General features: G+C 31.3%; 2 protein-coding genes across 2 annotated transcripts; both read right to left on the bottom strand.

Annotated features, from left to right (window-relative positions):
- Positions 1-1,659: 1,659 nt before the first annotated feature.
- LOC106766201 (transcription factor MYB83) lies at positions 1,660-4,306 on the bottom strand. Its single transcript, XM_014650952.2, has 2 exons — positions 3,681-4,306; positions 1,660-2,616 (listed from the first exon to the last, which is right to left on the bottom strand). The coding sequence occupies exons 1-2, from the start codon at positions 4,001-4,003 to the stop codon at positions 1,869-1,871; spliced, it is 1,071 nt and encodes a 356-aa protein (XP_014506438.1). The 5' UTR covers positions 4,004-4,306; the 3' UTR covers positions 1,660-1,868.
- A 10,327-nt stretch (positions 4,307-14,633) lies between these two features.
- Positions 14,634-17,701, bottom strand: LOC106773815 (probable galacturonosyltransferase 9). Its single transcript, XM_014660573.2, has 3 exons — positions 17,193-17,701; positions 15,639-16,850; positions 14,634-15,323 (listed from the first exon to the last, which is right to left on the bottom strand). The coding sequence occupies exons 1-3, from the start codon at positions 17,343-17,345 to the stop codon at positions 15,048-15,050; spliced, it is 1,641 nt and encodes a 546-aa protein (XP_014516059.1). The 5' UTR covers positions 17,346-17,701; the 3' UTR covers positions 14,634-15,047.
- Positions 17,702-18,081: the final 380 nt, after the last annotated feature.

The raw sequence follows: 18,081 nt of genomic DNA, 5'->3' as shown, positions 1-18,081 counted from the left end.
TTTTATTTTTCTTTATGTTACCTAAAATCATAGAATTAGTCATCTTTAGTTAACTAATAATAAATTGAGTTGTTTGCAGACAAAATCTTGAACCAGTTTATTGAGTTTCATTGAAACATATAATTGATCTTGTGAGCATGCATTGATAGATTATGCAATGAATAACAATGTCATAAAAAATATGGATTAATATGCTTTTCGTCTAAAAGCTATTATACAAAATTTTATTTCATCCTTAAAATAAATTATAAAGGATTTCATTCTTTTACTTTATCACAGTTATGTAAAACATTCTTCCCAACAAACATGAGGAAGTTATATATAATCTATTATAAAATTTCATTTCTCACATGGAAAACATTACAAATACTATTTATTGGAAATGTGTTTTACATAACTTGCAGGAACTAAATACTTTGTAATTTAATACAAAGACAAAACACATTTTTTTATAATAATTTAAAAATAAAAAATATTTAATCCATAAAATATACTATTGTGAGAAATCCAACTAACAAGATACTTTTAAATAAATACCTTGTGATGTTTCTAAAAGTTTTCTTAATAAAATTAAAATTTCTCTAAAAATAATAAATATTGCATATTTCTATTTTTTAATTCTATAAATCCGTACACTTTCTCATAAACTGATTTACAATTCTTGCAATATTTACAACAAAATGTTAAGAAATATTGACGTAAATAAAAAAAATCTTTCCAGTTCATTGACTGGTGTTGAAAAATATCTCATTGTAGTGAGAGAAGAGCCGTGACTTTCCTAAAGAAATTTAACATAAAAACAAAACTTTCTAAAAATAACTAACATTTTAAATATTTTTAGAAATTTTAAAACGAAACAATAATAAACCCATTTTATATAAAAGGTATAATAAAAAAATTATACAAAAGTGAATTAAAATAATATAGTATTGTAAAAAACTATTATCAATAAACTATATGACTTACTCACACCCTTTATCTAGCAAGTGCAAGAATAAAAGATCACACACAAAAAGATATATATATATATATATATATATATATATATATATATATATATATATATATATATATATATATATATATATATATAAAGAGAGAGAGAGAAGTGAATGAATTTCAAAGTTGATACTTATTGATGTCTTTACATATTGTATTAAAGATCTATATTATCTAGCACTAAATAACCACTTTCAACTCCACATTATTCCTTGTGTTATACACAATACTACATACAATTTCAACTTGGCTTTATTTTCCTCTTGACATTCTAAAGTATGACTATTCACATTTCTCTTTTACATTATTGCACCAACCAAGCTATTCCTTGAAAATGACATGAAACACATAACAGGGAAACAGCTAGGGCACAAACAAAGCAAGAAATATATATATCCCAGGCCCACCCTATGCACGTGTACAATGCATTTTTTTTTTGTTGCACAACTAAATAAATCTAGCTAGAACAATTGACAATTGAGTTATGACAACTTGTTTTGATAAAAGCAAGAAAAGAAAGAAGAAACAATGAGAGTAATACGAAGAAAAAACAAGTAAAAGGGCTTGTGTCTTGGAAAGAGAGTAAAAACAAGTATTTTTTTTTTCTTTTTTAAAAAAATGCTATTGATCCACTTTATTATTAGTTTCTAGTGATCATAATTTTTAAAGGAAAAAAAGTTTTATTTTTGTGGTTTTCTTTAACCAGTATCCTTAATAGAGTTGTTTACAGAATTGGAAGGAAGAAATAAGGAAACTCTGAAGAAAAAAAAAAGGATTAAGATTTAATGTGTGTTTGGAATGGCGTTAACAAGATTTAATGTTAAGCCGATTTTTGTTTTATGTGTTGTGAGGTGGATCTAATGACTTTCTTAAACTTGGAAATCAAGGGAAGGGAAATAGGACATGTCTTGCATCAAACCCTCAAAGTCCCATTCTCCCATTCTAAAGTTTTCCCCTTGCCCATGATTTCCAAAACCAAACAAATCCTCTACAACTACGTTGTTGGAGGTTTGAAAATTATGATGATGATGATGGTGATGGTGATGATCAGTGTTACTGAAGCAACTGTTCTTCAAGTGGTTGTTGTTATGGCTTTTCACATCAATTGGGTTACTAGAATTGTCCTCAATGCTTCTACTTTCTAGTGGAGGAAGGGAAAAGTCGCTTTCTATCCCCATTTTATTAGGTTCCAATGCCCCATAACCTCCATGAACAACCCCATCATCATGATCTGCCATACCAACTTGTGTTAAGCATGCAGCCATGTTGTCAAGGAAACCGGCTGCACCGGTGGTCATGTCATAGCGGTTGGACAACAAAGGAAAGGGGTCAAATTGGTCAGTTAGTGCCATGTTGGCTTGCATGGATTGCATGGATGATGATGATGTTGATGAGGAGGAGTCCATGCACATGGTCATGAGGTCATGCTGATCATTCATTGGCACTATCCCCCCCATGACATCTCTAGGGTCTGATGAGTCACTGTTGTTTGGTGATGAAGTGTTGTTGATGTTGCTGCTGCTGATCACTTTCAACCTTTTCTTCAGTGTGGAGTTCCAGAAATTCTTTATCTCATTGTCTGTGCGACCAGGAAGACGTGCAGCAATCTGAGACCATCTGAGATTCACAACTTCAACATGGTTAAAACAAAATCGAATCATGTTTTTCAATGCTGTTCTTCATTCAACACTAGTACAAATTTCTGAATACTATGTGTAGCTTCTGCTACATGGATACAGTGTCTTGTACCAATATAAACTAAATATATATACCCTTAATAACGGGTTAATTAGTCGCAAAGTATTGAAGTAATAAGATTAATTATATATAGAGTGATGTATACGTCATCTCGTGAGCGTCAATAATTATAGCAAATAAAAGTTGTGCTGAAAAAGTATTGTTGACATGTTATACACTGATGATAATGATGGAAGAGACGAGTTTAATATTTAATAATATTGATGGTTTAGAAAAGATTTTCAAAGATTTATAGTGAATAGTCAAATGTATATTATGGGTCAGTTCATCCTTAAGCAGAAAGCTAAACCATGATAGTTAAGGCAAAACCCCTGAAATGCTTTTAGGCTACGTCATCTATATATGTAATTAAACATGTTCACATTTTATATATAAAAATCTATATTCAGTCAATTTCTTTATAAAAAAGGATCATCATGATTGGAAGTTTGCCCTATACCCTTTACAAGTTTTTCTTTTATCAACAATAATATATATATATATATATATATATATATATATATATATATATATATATATTAATTAGATATCCTTTACAAGTTAAATTAATCTTGAATGGCAATTGCTTCAATATTTGTTTGACTTCTTTATCAAAGCCATTTTTTGTTTATTCATTTTAATGACAGTTTAATCATTTTAAAAGACCTCCAGTGATACAACCATGATAGAATTGCTTCGATTTTTAATGGACTATATTTATAATGTCACATAAAATTAGAAAACTAAAAATGTTTTCTCCGATGATATTTAACAACTTAAATTAAATCTTATAACTGTTTTACCATTCTTAAGAATCCCGAAGAGTTGTAGGTTATGTAAATAACTTTTCTCACATAAAAAGTTGTTATTTTAAGAAAGGTAAGAACTTTGAGGTATAATTAAGAAAGTTGGCATTAATGCAATGAAGGGAATGAAGTTGGTACCTGTTTCCAAGAAGGGAGTGCAAATGAATGATGAGTTCTTCCTCTTGGGGTGAGAATGCACCACGTTTGAGATCAGGTCTGAGGTAGTTGATCCAACGAAGACGACAACTTTTGCCGCACCTTTGAAGACCAGCATTCCTTGCAATGTCACTCCAACATCCTTGTCCCTTAGTGATCATGTACCTTATCAGTTTCTCATCTTCCTCAGGTGACCACAACCCTTTTCTTAGCTTGGTCTTAATGTTGTTGTTGTTGGTGGTGGTGTTAATGGTGGTGGTAGTGGTGTTGAGTTTGTCTTTTGGCATCATATCAGGTTTCCTCATTTGGCAGAAAGGGGTGATAAAGGGGTGTGAGGGATGTGTGAAAGGCTTGAGGGCCTTATGAAGTGGGTTGTGATGGAGATCTAGGAGAAAGCTATATAGGTGAATGATGGTTTTGAGGGACAGAGAGAAGGCTTCATGGGGTGGGAATGGTAAATGATGATGATGATGGTTGTGGGGTTTGCTTAAAATATGAATATGAGAAATGGGAATATTGTGTTTGTTTGTTGGTTGATAGGTAGAGTGGAAAACGGATTGGAGGGGGACCTCCTTAGCCAAGAGAAAAAAAAAAGAGAGTGATCAAGAGAAAAGATGGTTGCTCTTCTTGTCTTTGACTCAATTCTTGTCTTTTTTCATTTTACTTCACTCACAAGGTAATCATAGTCTTTTAGTGTATGGAACAGAAACTATTTTGCTTCCACTTCACATAATACTCTCTCTTTTATCACTAAAGCTTTCAAACTTCAAATTCACGTGTGTTGATATATATACCAGAGAGAAGAGAGAGACTGTGTTACCTATATATATGTATACTGATTTTTTAATATAATGGCAAAAGTGTGGCATGCTTGACAAAACTGTTTGATAATTTTCAAATGTTTTTGTAGTTGTGTGTAACTTACATTCTTTGCATGAGTTTCATTAGGGGGGCTAACCACTCATTGGCATACTTCTGAAGCAAACAATGTACACCTCCTAACAAAGCAATGCCCTTTTCATACCATAAATTTATCATTTCCTTACAGCCAATTATCTTCGTACAAGTACAAACTAAGCTCAATTAAGCAAAGGAATTAGTTAATTTTATTTCACAGAAATCAGTGGTTAATTAACCATCATGAAACTTTAAATTTATAAAGATGTGTTAATTAACAAAAACAAATGAAACGTGGCATACTGGTTTTTATGACTTTGAGCTGTTAAGTACAAGAGCTTTCATTACCTTGTAATCTTCTTTAATGTTAACTTTTAACCTGCAGAAGTTACTGCTCAATGATGATAGTTGCAATGAATTTGCAGTACTTTGAAGACTGTTATTAATGAGTGGTATTTGTTAAAAGTCGGTTGCTTCTTTAAAGATACTAAGAACGAGGATTAATTAACTGATGAACACGACATGGTTAAGAGTTCTTTTGCAAACTGTTAAGATTACTTAACTGTATGGATAAATATTAGGTTGTTTTACTTCATGTTGTTCCATCTTTGACAACGACTTCTACTTGCCCTTCAAGTACTGTATATACGTGTATTTCTTATCCATAGTAACTACCTCACTTCATCTTGTTGAATTTTTTTTACTAAATCTTAATAAATAAATTTTAAATCTAATTTAATTTAAAAAAGAAACTTGTTAGATTAAGTTAGGTTTAAAATTCACTTTTTAAGATGGTATCAGAATTTTATAAAGTGTTTATTATAAAAAAGTTTTACTAGAAAGATACATCACTACTTAGATATGAATTCAATCATATAAAGAATTGACATCACTCTCTGTCTCAAAACCTAAAGCAATAGATTATTGGGTCTTTTACATTTATATAATGTTCTAGTATCTCATTTTTATCTAATGTAAGACTTGGACTCACACTTTGATTCTCAACAATCTTTCCTTCAAGGGTGAGTCTTTTCCACATTGGTAGACTCCTCTCTAGCGGAAGCATTCCCAATCACGAGTACCCATTCGCCGTTCATCTTAACAAAACATGCTTACCTAAAACCCTTTGCGTGAAAGACTTTCGATTAAAGGACCATTGTACTCATCTTACTAATTGATTTAGTAGAACTGAGTTATATTTTAAATTGATCTCTTATAACTTAAATAGTTTCAATAATATAAAAATGTTCATAGTAATCTAAGCTTATATTTGTGATAATAGAACAGTACAAAACTTGTAGTGGTTGTACATGTACAACATGGTAGAACCTCTCTTGTAAGAAAGTAAATCTGGTACAGGTTTCATAAAAATGGGATTGTTTTTGGCAAATGGAAATTGAAACCTAAAGCTTAAGCTAAAAAGCATAATAATTAGAAAGATCCATGTGACAAGATTTTTTGAACTATGTGGATAAAATATGGTTACATTCCATGATCCATCCTTTTCTCCCTGGCTTTCAAAGTACATTTCCCCCCTAGAGATTCCCTTTCCATTACCTAATTACCTTTGAGACAAGCCAATTAGTTTGCAGAAAATATTTCATGAACCTAAAATATTATATCTGTCACTGTCCACTTCAAAATCAGATACACATGGGTGAGTCTTTGTCAATTCCTGCATATTGCAAGGGCAATATGGTTATTCACCATTCCAAATATGTCTTCTGATTGAACTTCTACAATCTTCTCATGAAAAAGTGAAGCTGAAACCTCTCCTCATATATACTCAAATGTTTCAAAATCATCATATCTATCTACAGCTGTGTTGGGAATAAGAGGGAGAAAAAACAATGATCTAAAATCATCTAATAATGCTTGTTTTATGAGGCTGTCCCAAGCAACATTCTACTTTGTTATCAAGACAAGAAAATACAACTCATATATATGTGATTTTGCATTACACTTTGTACTACATAATAAGAATGTGTTACTAGAATGTTGATGCCAAAAAGTAGTTGAACTTTAAAACCAAAAATCATGAGCTGAAAAGTGAGAATACTTGGAAAGAAATATGGAAGTGCACAAGGTTGAGGGGTCACCATATAAAAGGGCAAGATACAAATTCAAAATCAAGTTTTGTGAGATTGAGTGACACAATATATATTATTTATTTAGTTATTATTTTTATGATTTTATTTAGGGTTAAATAATCAGATGGGGGATATAAAACAGATGCTTTTGTGAACAAAATTAATTAAATTAATTAATCATGATGAAATTAATCCATACTAAAGGTTTTCAAATTTCAGATTTTTTAAAATTAATTAAATTGATTAAAATGATTTTAAAACTTATAAAATTTTGTTAATTAATATCCTTTTTTATTCTGTATTTTTTAAAGGATTAGATATTTTGTTTGTCTCCAAACTATTATAAGAAAGTGTATTTTAGTCTTTAAACTAAATTATAAATTATTTCATCTCTCATTCCAATAAAAGTCATGTAAAATTTCCTTTCCAACAAAACGATACTTCATAATTTTTTTCATACTCGGTGAGTTTTTCATGTAATAAACGGAATTCTAGATTATAATACAATCTTTACTTGTAGTTTGTTAAAGAAAAAAGTTTCATATGACTTTCACAAAATTTAAAAACCAATATAATTATAATTTTATTTAGAAATAAAACAAAAAATATTTATAATATATATAGTTTGAGAAAAAAAAATACATATTTAACTTTTTTTTTTAAATATCAATCAAACAAAAAAGGTATATTAAAGAAGTGTACTAATATATAATAAGACTCCTAAAATGTTTCCAAAACCTTAAATCATAATCTCATCCCTGGCTTAAGTGCTTTTAGCTTTTTTTCCTTTTTATGAAAACAAGTCGAGGAACGTTGGCTTTGGTGTACTTTTTTTTGTTGAAACGTAACGCTATAAGCTAAATATTACTTTTCCTTTGACCACCTTTTTTTTTTTTTCTTCTTGTTCAACTATTTTTTATTGAAATCGAAGCAGTAAACAGAGCGAAGTTTACGTTCCAGGTATTCAAATGTTGTGGAGTTTAATTTTCATGCATTGTAATTTAATATTTTTTATAGAGACTAGAAATCATCCATGTTCAATTTTATTTTCTCCTTTACTTTTCAAAATATTATGAATTGTATCCTTCCAATTATTTATACTAACATTATTTTTATTAGCACGCGTGTATTATTTTTATACATGTTCCAACCAGTATATAGCTAGCTTTGAGGTAAAAACACGTTTTCTACTAATCTTTTAGTCTATCTCTTAACATTTTCCCATCTAGTTTTCACTTTTGTATATTTGTAACCTATTAATTCTTATGTTCACAATTGTGTTGCCCCTTTCAGTGATAGTGTAACACCTAAAATATAATAATTTATATATATATATATATATATATATATATATATATATATTAATAATTTTATTGTATCATATATATATATATATATATATATAGACACACACATTTAGATATATAGATATATATCATTTAAAAGAAATTAATTAATTAAAGATAATGTTTCTTTTTACTAAAGATAATAGTAATAAATAATAATATTTAAATTTAGTTATAGAAATATTAATGTAATATTTATATCTTGATAAATTAAATAATATTATATTATAAATTAACGTAATACTGCAAATATATTTATATATAAATTTTCACTAACTATTATTATTATTATTATTACTATTATTATTATTATTATTATTATTATTATTATTATTATTATTATTATTATTATTATTATTATAATAATAAAGAAGATGTAATACTAGTTTTTTTTTCTGTTTCTTAATTTATTAATGGCTTAATATTTCTGATGGTCCTTATTTTCTTTAGATGTGTTCAATTCGGTCCCAGTTTTTTTTCTATTCAATGTTGTTCTAAAGAATGTAATTTATGTTCAATTTAGTCCTTTTTGCAAATGACATTTAAATCGTTAACGGCCATTGCTTCAGTTGTGCAAACTCCAAATGAGATGACATTTAACTACTGTCACGTCAAAAGTAGAGTCTTCGTGGCAGCCCCTTTACCACCCCAAAATTTGGATTCTGCATTTGGGGGAAACCTTCCTGCGCCTGCATCGCGAGAAGAAGGAAAATGTTGCTCGCGGTTTTGCTTCAATGGAGGATGATTTCGCGAATTGTGTGGCTCATGGTAGCATGAAGAAGACGAACCTAGTTGCGTAAGAAAGCACTCATGGTGGTCGGTGGAGGCAAGCAGCGGCGCAATTCTAAGTTTATTTGATTTGGAATTTTTCTGGATTTCGTTGTGGTTTTCTGTAGGTTGGAGAAGATGATGGCCCTGAAGCTATGTGCGACGACAACAAGGATTGTCGCGCTGACGATGAAGCTCTCGATTTAGATGATTCATGGCTGATGCGCGAGAATGAAGATTCGAATGGCGTTGAGATTAGGGTGGCTTGCAACATTATTGACGGTGAAGACTTAACGGTTTGGGTGGTCCTATTCAACTTTCTCTCTGTTTCTGGGTGCTTGTGTTTGATTTGCAGGTACCAGATACTGGCAGTGGTGGCAGTGGTGGCAGTGGTGACTTTGGACGATCTCTGTGGCGGCGGTGGCATTAGGGATCGGTGGCTGCACTAGGGATAGGTGACTAGGGAGAAAGTAGGGTTTCGTTTCTGTTTAGGCTGAATGTTGAAGAAGATAGTGACATAGCAGAAGTTAAATGCCATCTCATTTGGGGTTTGCACAACTAGAGCAATGGTCGTTAACGATTTAAACGCCATTTGCAAAAAAAGACTAAATTGAACAAAAATTACATTCTTTCAGACAACATTGAACAGAAAAAAAAAAACTGAGACCAAATCGAACACACCTGACAAAAATAGAAACCATCACTAATATTAAGCCTTTATTAAGGGTTTTTGTTGATCTTTCACTCCATTCTATATTCATAGTAAAGAAATAAAAGTAAGTCTTTTTTGTTCTTTGATATTAAAGTATTAGTTTTGTATTTTTTATTTTATCTCTTTTGTATAATGTTTTTTTATAAAGATAAAAACAATTAACTGGTATGTGTTTATTTTAATTGTAACTACATTATCATATATTTTTCTTTAATATTTGCACCTCTTAATATTTAATTAGATTTTGATAGTTTAATTTTTAGTTTTGAACTTTTTTAAAATAAGTAATATTTATGAAGAATAAAAGTATATATTCAATTTAAAAGTTATAAAAGAAAAGTTACATATGTGAAGATGAAAACAACACAAATTTAATTTCTTCATATATTTAAGGGACGAGGATCAACACTAATGCCTTTTTCTGATGAATCGTTTCCGATAACCCTGACAGAACCATTACGATCACCTTTACTATTCTGGCTACCACTGCTTATGTGAATCCTGTTTATACGATGTTGATAGAATAGTGTTTTCTTTAAAAAAATGTTTTAAAATTACTAGAAGCAAAATAAATGGATGTATATAAGTGAACAATGTATAATTATAGTGTGGATATGTAAAATAAAGGTGTATATCAAAATAAAAATGTAATATTTTTAATAAATAATTAAGGTGTTGTAATTTTTTTTAAAAAGTATATAGTATTTTAGAATTGCATTAGTAAAGAAAAAAAAAAGAAAATTAGGACGTCACATTAGTTGTTATAAAAGCAATGTTTTATGCGAAACCTGTAAAATGTGTTCATCATAACATTTTGTTTTACAAGTACCAATTCATACACTAGATGACAAACCATAGGAAAATAATAATGATAGAAGCAATGCAAATTATCAGATGACTACTACTCTATTAAGGAATCAAAGACTCGAAGGAATCCGTAAATCACAAGGTTTATCTTAATTTAAGATAAATGAATCCCATAATTTTATTTTGGAGGATATGACCTACAAAAAGTTGAATTATTGATTAAGGAAATAGAGAAAATATTTTGAGTTATGAATTATGATGTGTTTTAAACTACAAAATATTTTCAAATTATCGAAGAAATTTTGCTAACAGAAATAAATTCATTAAAAAATTTAAATCATATTTTATTGATGAATTTTGAAATTTTGACTATTGACGAATTTATTATAGATATAAAATCTATCAGTAATACATATTTCATTTTCGTCAATAAATGAGATATATGTTACTGACGAATTTTTTTGTCGATAAAATTTGAGGTACTTACAAATTTTAAAATAATCGATAAAATTCACCGATAATTTAAACTTCTTATTGCTGACCGATGTATTCTTCAGTAAATTCATCGATAGAAAGAGCGACAAATTTTTCGTCCACATAACCTAGTAGGTGCGTCAGTGGTAGAAATAAGGGTGTAGAAAGGCGGCCAAGCTTTTTAATCTTTATCTCCTTTCATGCCTAAACCATTGGACCACTGTCTCTCCACCACAACCATTCACAACCATAGTGTTGTCGGTGTCGTCTGTCTACATAGAGTAGCTAACGACATTATCGGCTACTATTGGCACCTTCAACCGGAAGTTTCAATTCAATGCTTCCTTCATTGATCTTCTTCTTCAGAGCAAGGGGGTTTCTTCTTACCCAATGTCTATGGCCATTACAGACCGTTTCAACGCCCATTGGTGTTAGTATTGTCCTTCGCCTTCTTCTTCGCCATTGCCATACTAAGATAATCACTACCACACTCATTCATCATCATCGTGACTCACTGTCACACCTCCTAGTTCGTCATAGTCATTGTAAATTTTTCTTTTTCTATGTCATTATGAAGTGATTTGTTGTGGTGGGTATTGAGTGTGTTGCAACTAGAAGAAAGTGATAATAATGATGAAGAAGAATGGAGAACATGATTTGGTTCTATTATGCATTTGTGTTGATTGAGACTGTGAGTCTTAGGTTGATGGAAAATGAAGATGAAATTGGAAAAATAAAGGAAGAAGAGGAAGAAAGGATGAGGAAGGAGGAAGAAGATGAATCAAATCAAGGTATTTATTGGCAAATATAACTGATGAATTTTTCGACCAGTAATGATGATAGTTACTAACAGTTTTTTTCATCGATAATTATCAAAATAACAAGAATTTCATCAATAAAATTTACCGATGATAATTTTACCGACGAATTTTCTGTCGTTTGTAAGATGTCGATAATTTCGATTTACAAACGAATTTTAAACATTATCGACGATTTTTTTTCATCAATAATATCAATATTTCTTGTAGTGTTTCTTGATATAGGTGATGTGAATCCAACCAATGACGGAGATCTGCCACTTTGATACAATTTTTAAGTAATTAGTTTGTTTAATTAATGGTCCAATCCTTTGTAAAATTGGCTGACAAAACATGTTTTAGGTTAATCAATTAATGGGCTTTGGTTTAGTTTTATTTCAAGTTTTAATAAGGGCCTAATTAGCGACTTAGTCATCAGCCTTTGAGAGACGAAAAGGATGTATACCAGAATGTTTTTATGTGACTTTTTGGTTACCATAATTTCCAATTACAAACAATCATTAACTTAGAATTATCATTATTATCTTAGTGTAATAATTATTAGCTTAAGTGGAATCTAATTAATGATTCTTTGTAATTATGATGGTTTAAACTTCTATATATAAGTTGAACCATTGTGATAAAGTTGAAATGAATTGAGTTTTATTCAAAAACATTAGAGTTTGATCTCTTTTATCTTAGTAAGGATGATTCTCTTAAGTTCTTGAGTGATTCAAGAACCCTTGTTGTAACAAAGGATTTTCTCATCCTTTGTGTGTTGCCTCCCTTGGAAAGAGTGATTATTTCCTTCCCCTTTTCATATTCACCTATTGCATTTTTTCTTCACCAAATTCAAAAAACCAATTTTGCCTAAATTTCTTGCTTATTAGCATTCCAACCTATATAGATCTGTAAAAAATTTGGTATTAGAACTTTGGCTATGGGTTTGGAATTGCGATAGAAACTTTATATACAAGATGTTTAATCTAAGGCCACCCCTATTTAGTTGCATACGATTATGGAAGCACCAACAATGTTTTGAGCCAAAGATTGGTGGAGAAACTCCACTTACCAATAAGCTCTCATCTGAATCAAGCATGGATTAGATTCATTGCAAGGCAATGTGTGGTAAGAAGTATTATGTGATATCGCTCTCATTGACTCTTCTCATCTTCTTTTAGGATGGTCATGGATTTGTTTTAAAACATTCAATCTTGAGGAACACTCGCTTTATTTGAGGCATGAAAGACATGAAATAAAGCTGAAATTTATGACACCAGGACAAGTTAGTAAGGATCAACATAGGCTGAAGGAGAAAATAGAAAAAGAAGCAAAAGAGAGTGAAGAAAGAATGAGAGAAAAATGAATAAGAGAAAATGAAGAAAAAGAAAAAGAACTAGAGGAACAGAGCATGAAAATTTTATTTGCCAATGATATTTCTTCTACTGTTTGTCATGGAATTTTATAGGAACAAAAGGATGAGTATGTGAACGAAATAAACCATCTCCCATGTTTGAAAAGGAAACTTGTTCGTAGTGCTTTATTATGCATCTGAATTACTGATGAAAAACAAAATCTGGTTGATAAGAAACACAAGGCATGTTGTTATATGTTTTTACATATGAAGGTGAGAGGTTATTGGCAAGAGAGAGCCCCACGGATTCCAACCATTAGAAAGGAACAAATCTAAATTTATTCAAGTTGTATTTGATCCTAGAGGACGAGAATTAGTTCCAAGTTGTGGAAAAATAAATTTCTTTACAAGGACATAATAAACTTTTAATAACACTAGTGGGGAAATACATCTTTAAGATTTGGGATGAATCTTCTCGGAGAGTATGATGTGAATCCAACCAATGACAGAGATGTGTCACTTTGTTGCAATTTTTAAGTAATTAGTTTGTTTAATTGATGGTCTAATCTTTTGTAAAATTAGTTGACAAAATTATGTTCTGGATTAATCAATTAATGAGCTTTGGTTTGATTTTGTTTTAAATTTTAATAAGGGTCCAATTGACAACTTAGTGGTCAGCCTTTGGGAGACTAAAAGAATGCATAGTTGAATGCTTTTGTGTGACTTTTGGGTTACCACAATTTTTAGTTAGAAACCATCATTAGCTTAGTGGGATCATTATTAGCTTGGTGTGATAATTATTAGCTTAAGTGGATTTTAATTAATGATTTTTTGTAATTATGGTGGTTTAAGCTTCTATATAAGTTGAACCATTGTGATAAGATGAAAGTGATAATTATTAGCTTAAGTGGATTTTAATTAATGATTTTTTATAATTATGGTGGTTTAAGCTTCTATATAAGTTGAACCATTGTGATAAGATGGAAATGAATCGAGTTTTATTAAAAAATGTTAGAGTTTTATCTCTTTTATCTTAGTGAGAGTGATTCTACTAAATTCTTAAGTGATTCAAGAATCCTTGGTTGTATCAAGTGATTTTTTCATCCTTTGAATATTGACTCCCTAAAAAAAGCGATTCTTTTCTTCTGTCTTTCACATTTACCTCTTGTATTTTTTCTTTACCAAAATTCAGAAAATTAATTCTGTCCAAATTTCTTGCTTATTATTAGCATTCCAAGATAGATACATAAAAAAATAATCCACCCCTCTGGATTCACATCATTTGATATTTAGAACTTTGATTTAAGGGTTTGAACGACATCTGCTACCTTCGATTATCTTTTGTGTAGCTTGATGGTGATAGGCGATATAATTTTGTGTTATTCAATCGAAATGAGTAATGAAAATTGGCTCTATATCAGAAAGGAGACTGAACAATTGGCCATGTAGCTTGCAAATCATGTTGACAAAAAGTTCTGCTACTTTCTTTAGTGGCGTTGAAAAAAGTTGGCAGTGTATCAAAGTGTGTTGCCTTTGTGAAGCGATCAACAACCACAAGAATGACTGATAAAATCTCGAGAGCTTGGACAAATGGATTTGTTGATCTACTCTCAGATTTATCTATTCCCATGCCACAACCGGATATCTCAGTTTGGATCGTGAAAACATCGCTGGTTTAAAATGCACTAAGTGAACCAAATCCTTGAAAAGTCTCTTTACCACATGGCTTTTGCCTATAATACATATAAATATTGAAAATACAAGGAGGCATGTCACAAACCTACAAAAAATAACATGTAGTAGATGTGTTTAAAAGATGAAAAGTAGTGACTTCTCGTTAATTTAAATTATGACACTACCATCATCAGCAATACATGATAAATATGCTCCAAAATACAGAAGAAGAAAAAGCAAAAACTACTTCGTGTAAATTTCCAAATACAGTCTATCAAAATTATTGCCTAGTATATTTTACTTGGTGATAACACAACTTCTCTGACAGGCTACATTTAAGATGGACTTAGATTCTAAAGAATATGGTAAAACAACATTTGACATGTTATCTCAAGCTTCTATCATGATGACAGTTGGGAGTTGATCTCAACTATAGGCCAAAATTGCACATCTGCACAAACTCCATATCATTGTCCACGTATTTGGTCCACAGATTTTTGTATTGATTCAAAGCAATATCAAGCCAGGGTTTCATGTTTCCATTGTAATGAATGACTGCAGCTTTGTTGATCTCATCCATGCTAATGCTGGGATTGTAACCGAGGCCAAGCACGTGCCAGGATTTGTCCAATGACTTGGTTGTGGAGTAGAAGGTGATCAAACCTGGTGGCAAAATCCCTGCTTTCCACAAAGATTGATCTTCATTCTGATAACAGAAAAACGCATTTAGTAACAGTACAGAAGAATAGATTCAGCATTACTCAAGAAACTTTTTCTGGCAAAACTAGAGTTACATAGATCCTATTTGGATAAGATTCACATTAAGCACTTAATGAGAAGAAATTAAGAAGACAAAATGAACAAAATTTCTCCTAAAGTTAACTTATGTATAAGTTAAATAAGCTTTTGGAGAAGTTTGTCCTCCATGTACTTGTTAAGAAGTTTATCCAAACATGATCACAGTAAATCAGAACCTAATCATTAGCACAGAAAAGTTAACTAACTATAAGAAGAAATTTACCAAGTTCTGCCAATACTGGTAAGTATCTGTACACTTTTCCCGCCTCCAAGCATCGAGATTGAATATATTCATGCCATAGGCCCAAGCACAAGCTTTTGGATTGAATTTCTCCTTGATCAGAGGATGAGAGAAATTCATGTAATGGGCATATCGATGGAAAGAACCAAAACAGATCTCAACAGCACCATTCACCTTTCCCTCCATGTCAATGTTCCACAAACCTGTCAAGTCTTTCTGAACTACAACATCTTCATCCAAAAGCAAGATCTTATACAATTTAGGGTACATTTCTGGCAAATAAAATCGAAGGTGATCCATCATGGACAGGGACTTGGCATTTTTCATGTTTGAATCATTTGTGGCATTTTCAGGCTGATTCATTTTTGCTGACTCAAGTTGCCTCAAGATAGGGACATATGATGAGTTTAAGAATGCAAATTCTTCAACTGCTTTCACCTCCAAAAATGCACCGCCTTCGATAGGCCTCATCTTAAACCAAACCTTCATTGCCCCCACATTCATCCTGTTTGCAACAACATGAAAAACATGCTTCCATGGTTCCATTGCATTCTTCACAACAGATCTCACCACCACAGACACAGCTATTACATTGTCAGAGAATATCACATAATGATACAGAGTGGGATCTTCAAACTCAGGCTTCGGCCCTTCATCTCTATATTTCTCAGGATTTGAAATCTTCTCACCCATCAGTCTCATCGCCAAACAATGCAAGCTCTTGGGAATCGATCTGGCTGAAATCAAGCTCGCCATTGCCCCATTCTTCTTTGCCTTCGCAAGTGACTCATGAACAGCAAATATTGTATCCTTCAACTTCTGGATCTTCAACTGATTATCATAATTCTCTTTCGCCTCAACAATGATCATACGCGCAATCTTCACTCTCTCTTTAACCTCCTTCTCAAACTGCTTCAGCGCGTCCTCATCAATCGGACCATCTGTCTCAAACAATGACTTCTGGTAAACCGGCTTCATTGCAATATCCGAAAAATTGTGCGCCAACTCATCAAAAGTCTTCAATTGCTTAGAAATGTCAAGCTTGAGCTTCCTTGCATAAGCACCATAAGCATTCACTAGAGCTATGTGATCTTTAGCTTGCTGGTGTATCAAATCCACTCGGGTCCTAAGAGGGTCAGATTTCAAAGCCAAAAACGTTCGATGCACGTATGCATTACCAGTGGTGGGAAGATCCTATGACAAAAAAAAAAACACCTAAACCATTACAAGGGACATTCAAGTCTGCCAAATCATCCTGTTGCAAGGTTTTAAAAACGGTCCATGACCATGATTTCGGCCACAACACCAAGTTTTTCAGTCTAATTACAATTTCCCAAAATATCAAGGATCAATCACAATCTCAACTGTAACCACAATTTAAAACCCTTTCATCTGGGTTAAGCTTTAAATTGAATCTACAACAATGGGTCGTCTCCAATTTCGCAAATTAAAAACGGGTTTCAATCAAAATCGAAAATTTGGCACGAAAACACTAAAGGGCAAGGAAAAGTGCTGAAAGAAAAATAAACAACTTACAGATACATCTTGGGATGTGGAGGGGTTGTTGGTGAATAGGACCGAAAGGGTGGCGATGAAGAGAAGAGAGAACATGGCAGAGATGAAGATCCGGAAGGAGAAGAGACCACGAAAAGTAGATCCACCCCTGGTTCCTCTGGTAGCAACCGCCATTGGATCTTGAACCGAGGAAGTCAGATCCAAGAATTGGAAGAATCCGTGTGTGAAAAGATGATTATGTGTGTGCTTTGGCTGTTGTTAATTTTGAATATAATGGTGGAAATTGGAAAATGGAATTGGCATGGTTGTTTTGGGAACAAAATTAATATGAAGATGAAGGAATGGGACAAGAAGGTTGTGATGATGTTAAAGTGAGAGATAGAGATAATGCAATGAATGCAGAGTGTGTAGTTGTGAAATTGTGTGTGAATGAGTAAAGGTGATTAGTAATGGTTCTCAGCCTGAAATCTGGCCTCCATCTCTCAATTTTTCCTTTTTCCTCCTTTCATTCTCATGAAATTTTTTCCTCTTGTTTTGACCTTCTTTTCTTGCAAATCATGGATTGTTTTTAACTGTTATAATCTTATGCTTTTTATCTTAATTTCAATCATTATAATTTTTGAGAATTTAATGGCCCATAAAATAATTTTGATATGATTTTTAATGTAGACATTAAAAAAGTCAAATTTATTATATAGTTTTTTATCACATCAAATTATTGATGTATATAATTGTTTTTCAAAAGTTTTATGTGATTAATCAATAAAAATATATTTTAATGTGCAAATTGATTATATTTATCAAATTTATTATACATAAATATAAAATATACTAAAAATTTATCTATGATATATATATATATATATATATATATATATATATATATATATATATATATATATATATATAT

Source organism: Vigna radiata, chromosome 1, assembly GCF_000741045.1.
Source record: "Vigna radiata var. radiata cultivar VC1973A chromosome 1, Vradiata_ver6, whole genome shotgun sequence".
Taxonomy (NCBI): domain Eukaryota; kingdom Viridiplantae; phylum Streptophyta; class Magnoliopsida; order Fabales; family Fabaceae; genus Vigna; species Vigna radiata.
Note: the sequence above shows the minus strand (reverse complement) of the source record. Positions and strands in the feature narration are given on the sequence as shown.

What these genes read in the sequence shown, in the direction of transcription:
- LOC106766201 (XM_014650952.2), bottom strand. Translation starts at nt 4,003, where the DNA reads ATGAGGAAACCTGATATGATGCCAAAAGACAAACTCAACACCACTACC. An exon ending in CACTCCCTTCTTGGAAACAG is followed by an intron (nt 2,617 to 3,680) that starts GTACCAACTTCA and finishes TGTGAATCTCAG; the next exon opens with ATGGTCTCAGATTGCTGCAC.
- LOC106773815 (XM_014660573.2), bottom strand. Translation starts at nt 17,345, where the DNA reads ATGGCGGTTGCTACCAGAGGAACCAGGGGTGGATCTACTTTTCGTGGT. An exon ending in CCACATCCCAAGATGTATCT is followed by an intron (nt 16,851 to 17,192) that starts GTAAGTTGTTTA and finishes TTTTTGTCATAG; the next exon opens with GATCTTCCCACCACTGGTAA. An exon ending in ACCAGTATTGGCAGAACTTG is followed by an intron (nt 15,324 to 15,638) that starts GTAAATTTCTTC and finishes TTCTGTTATCAG; the next exon opens with AATGAAGATCAATCTTTGTG.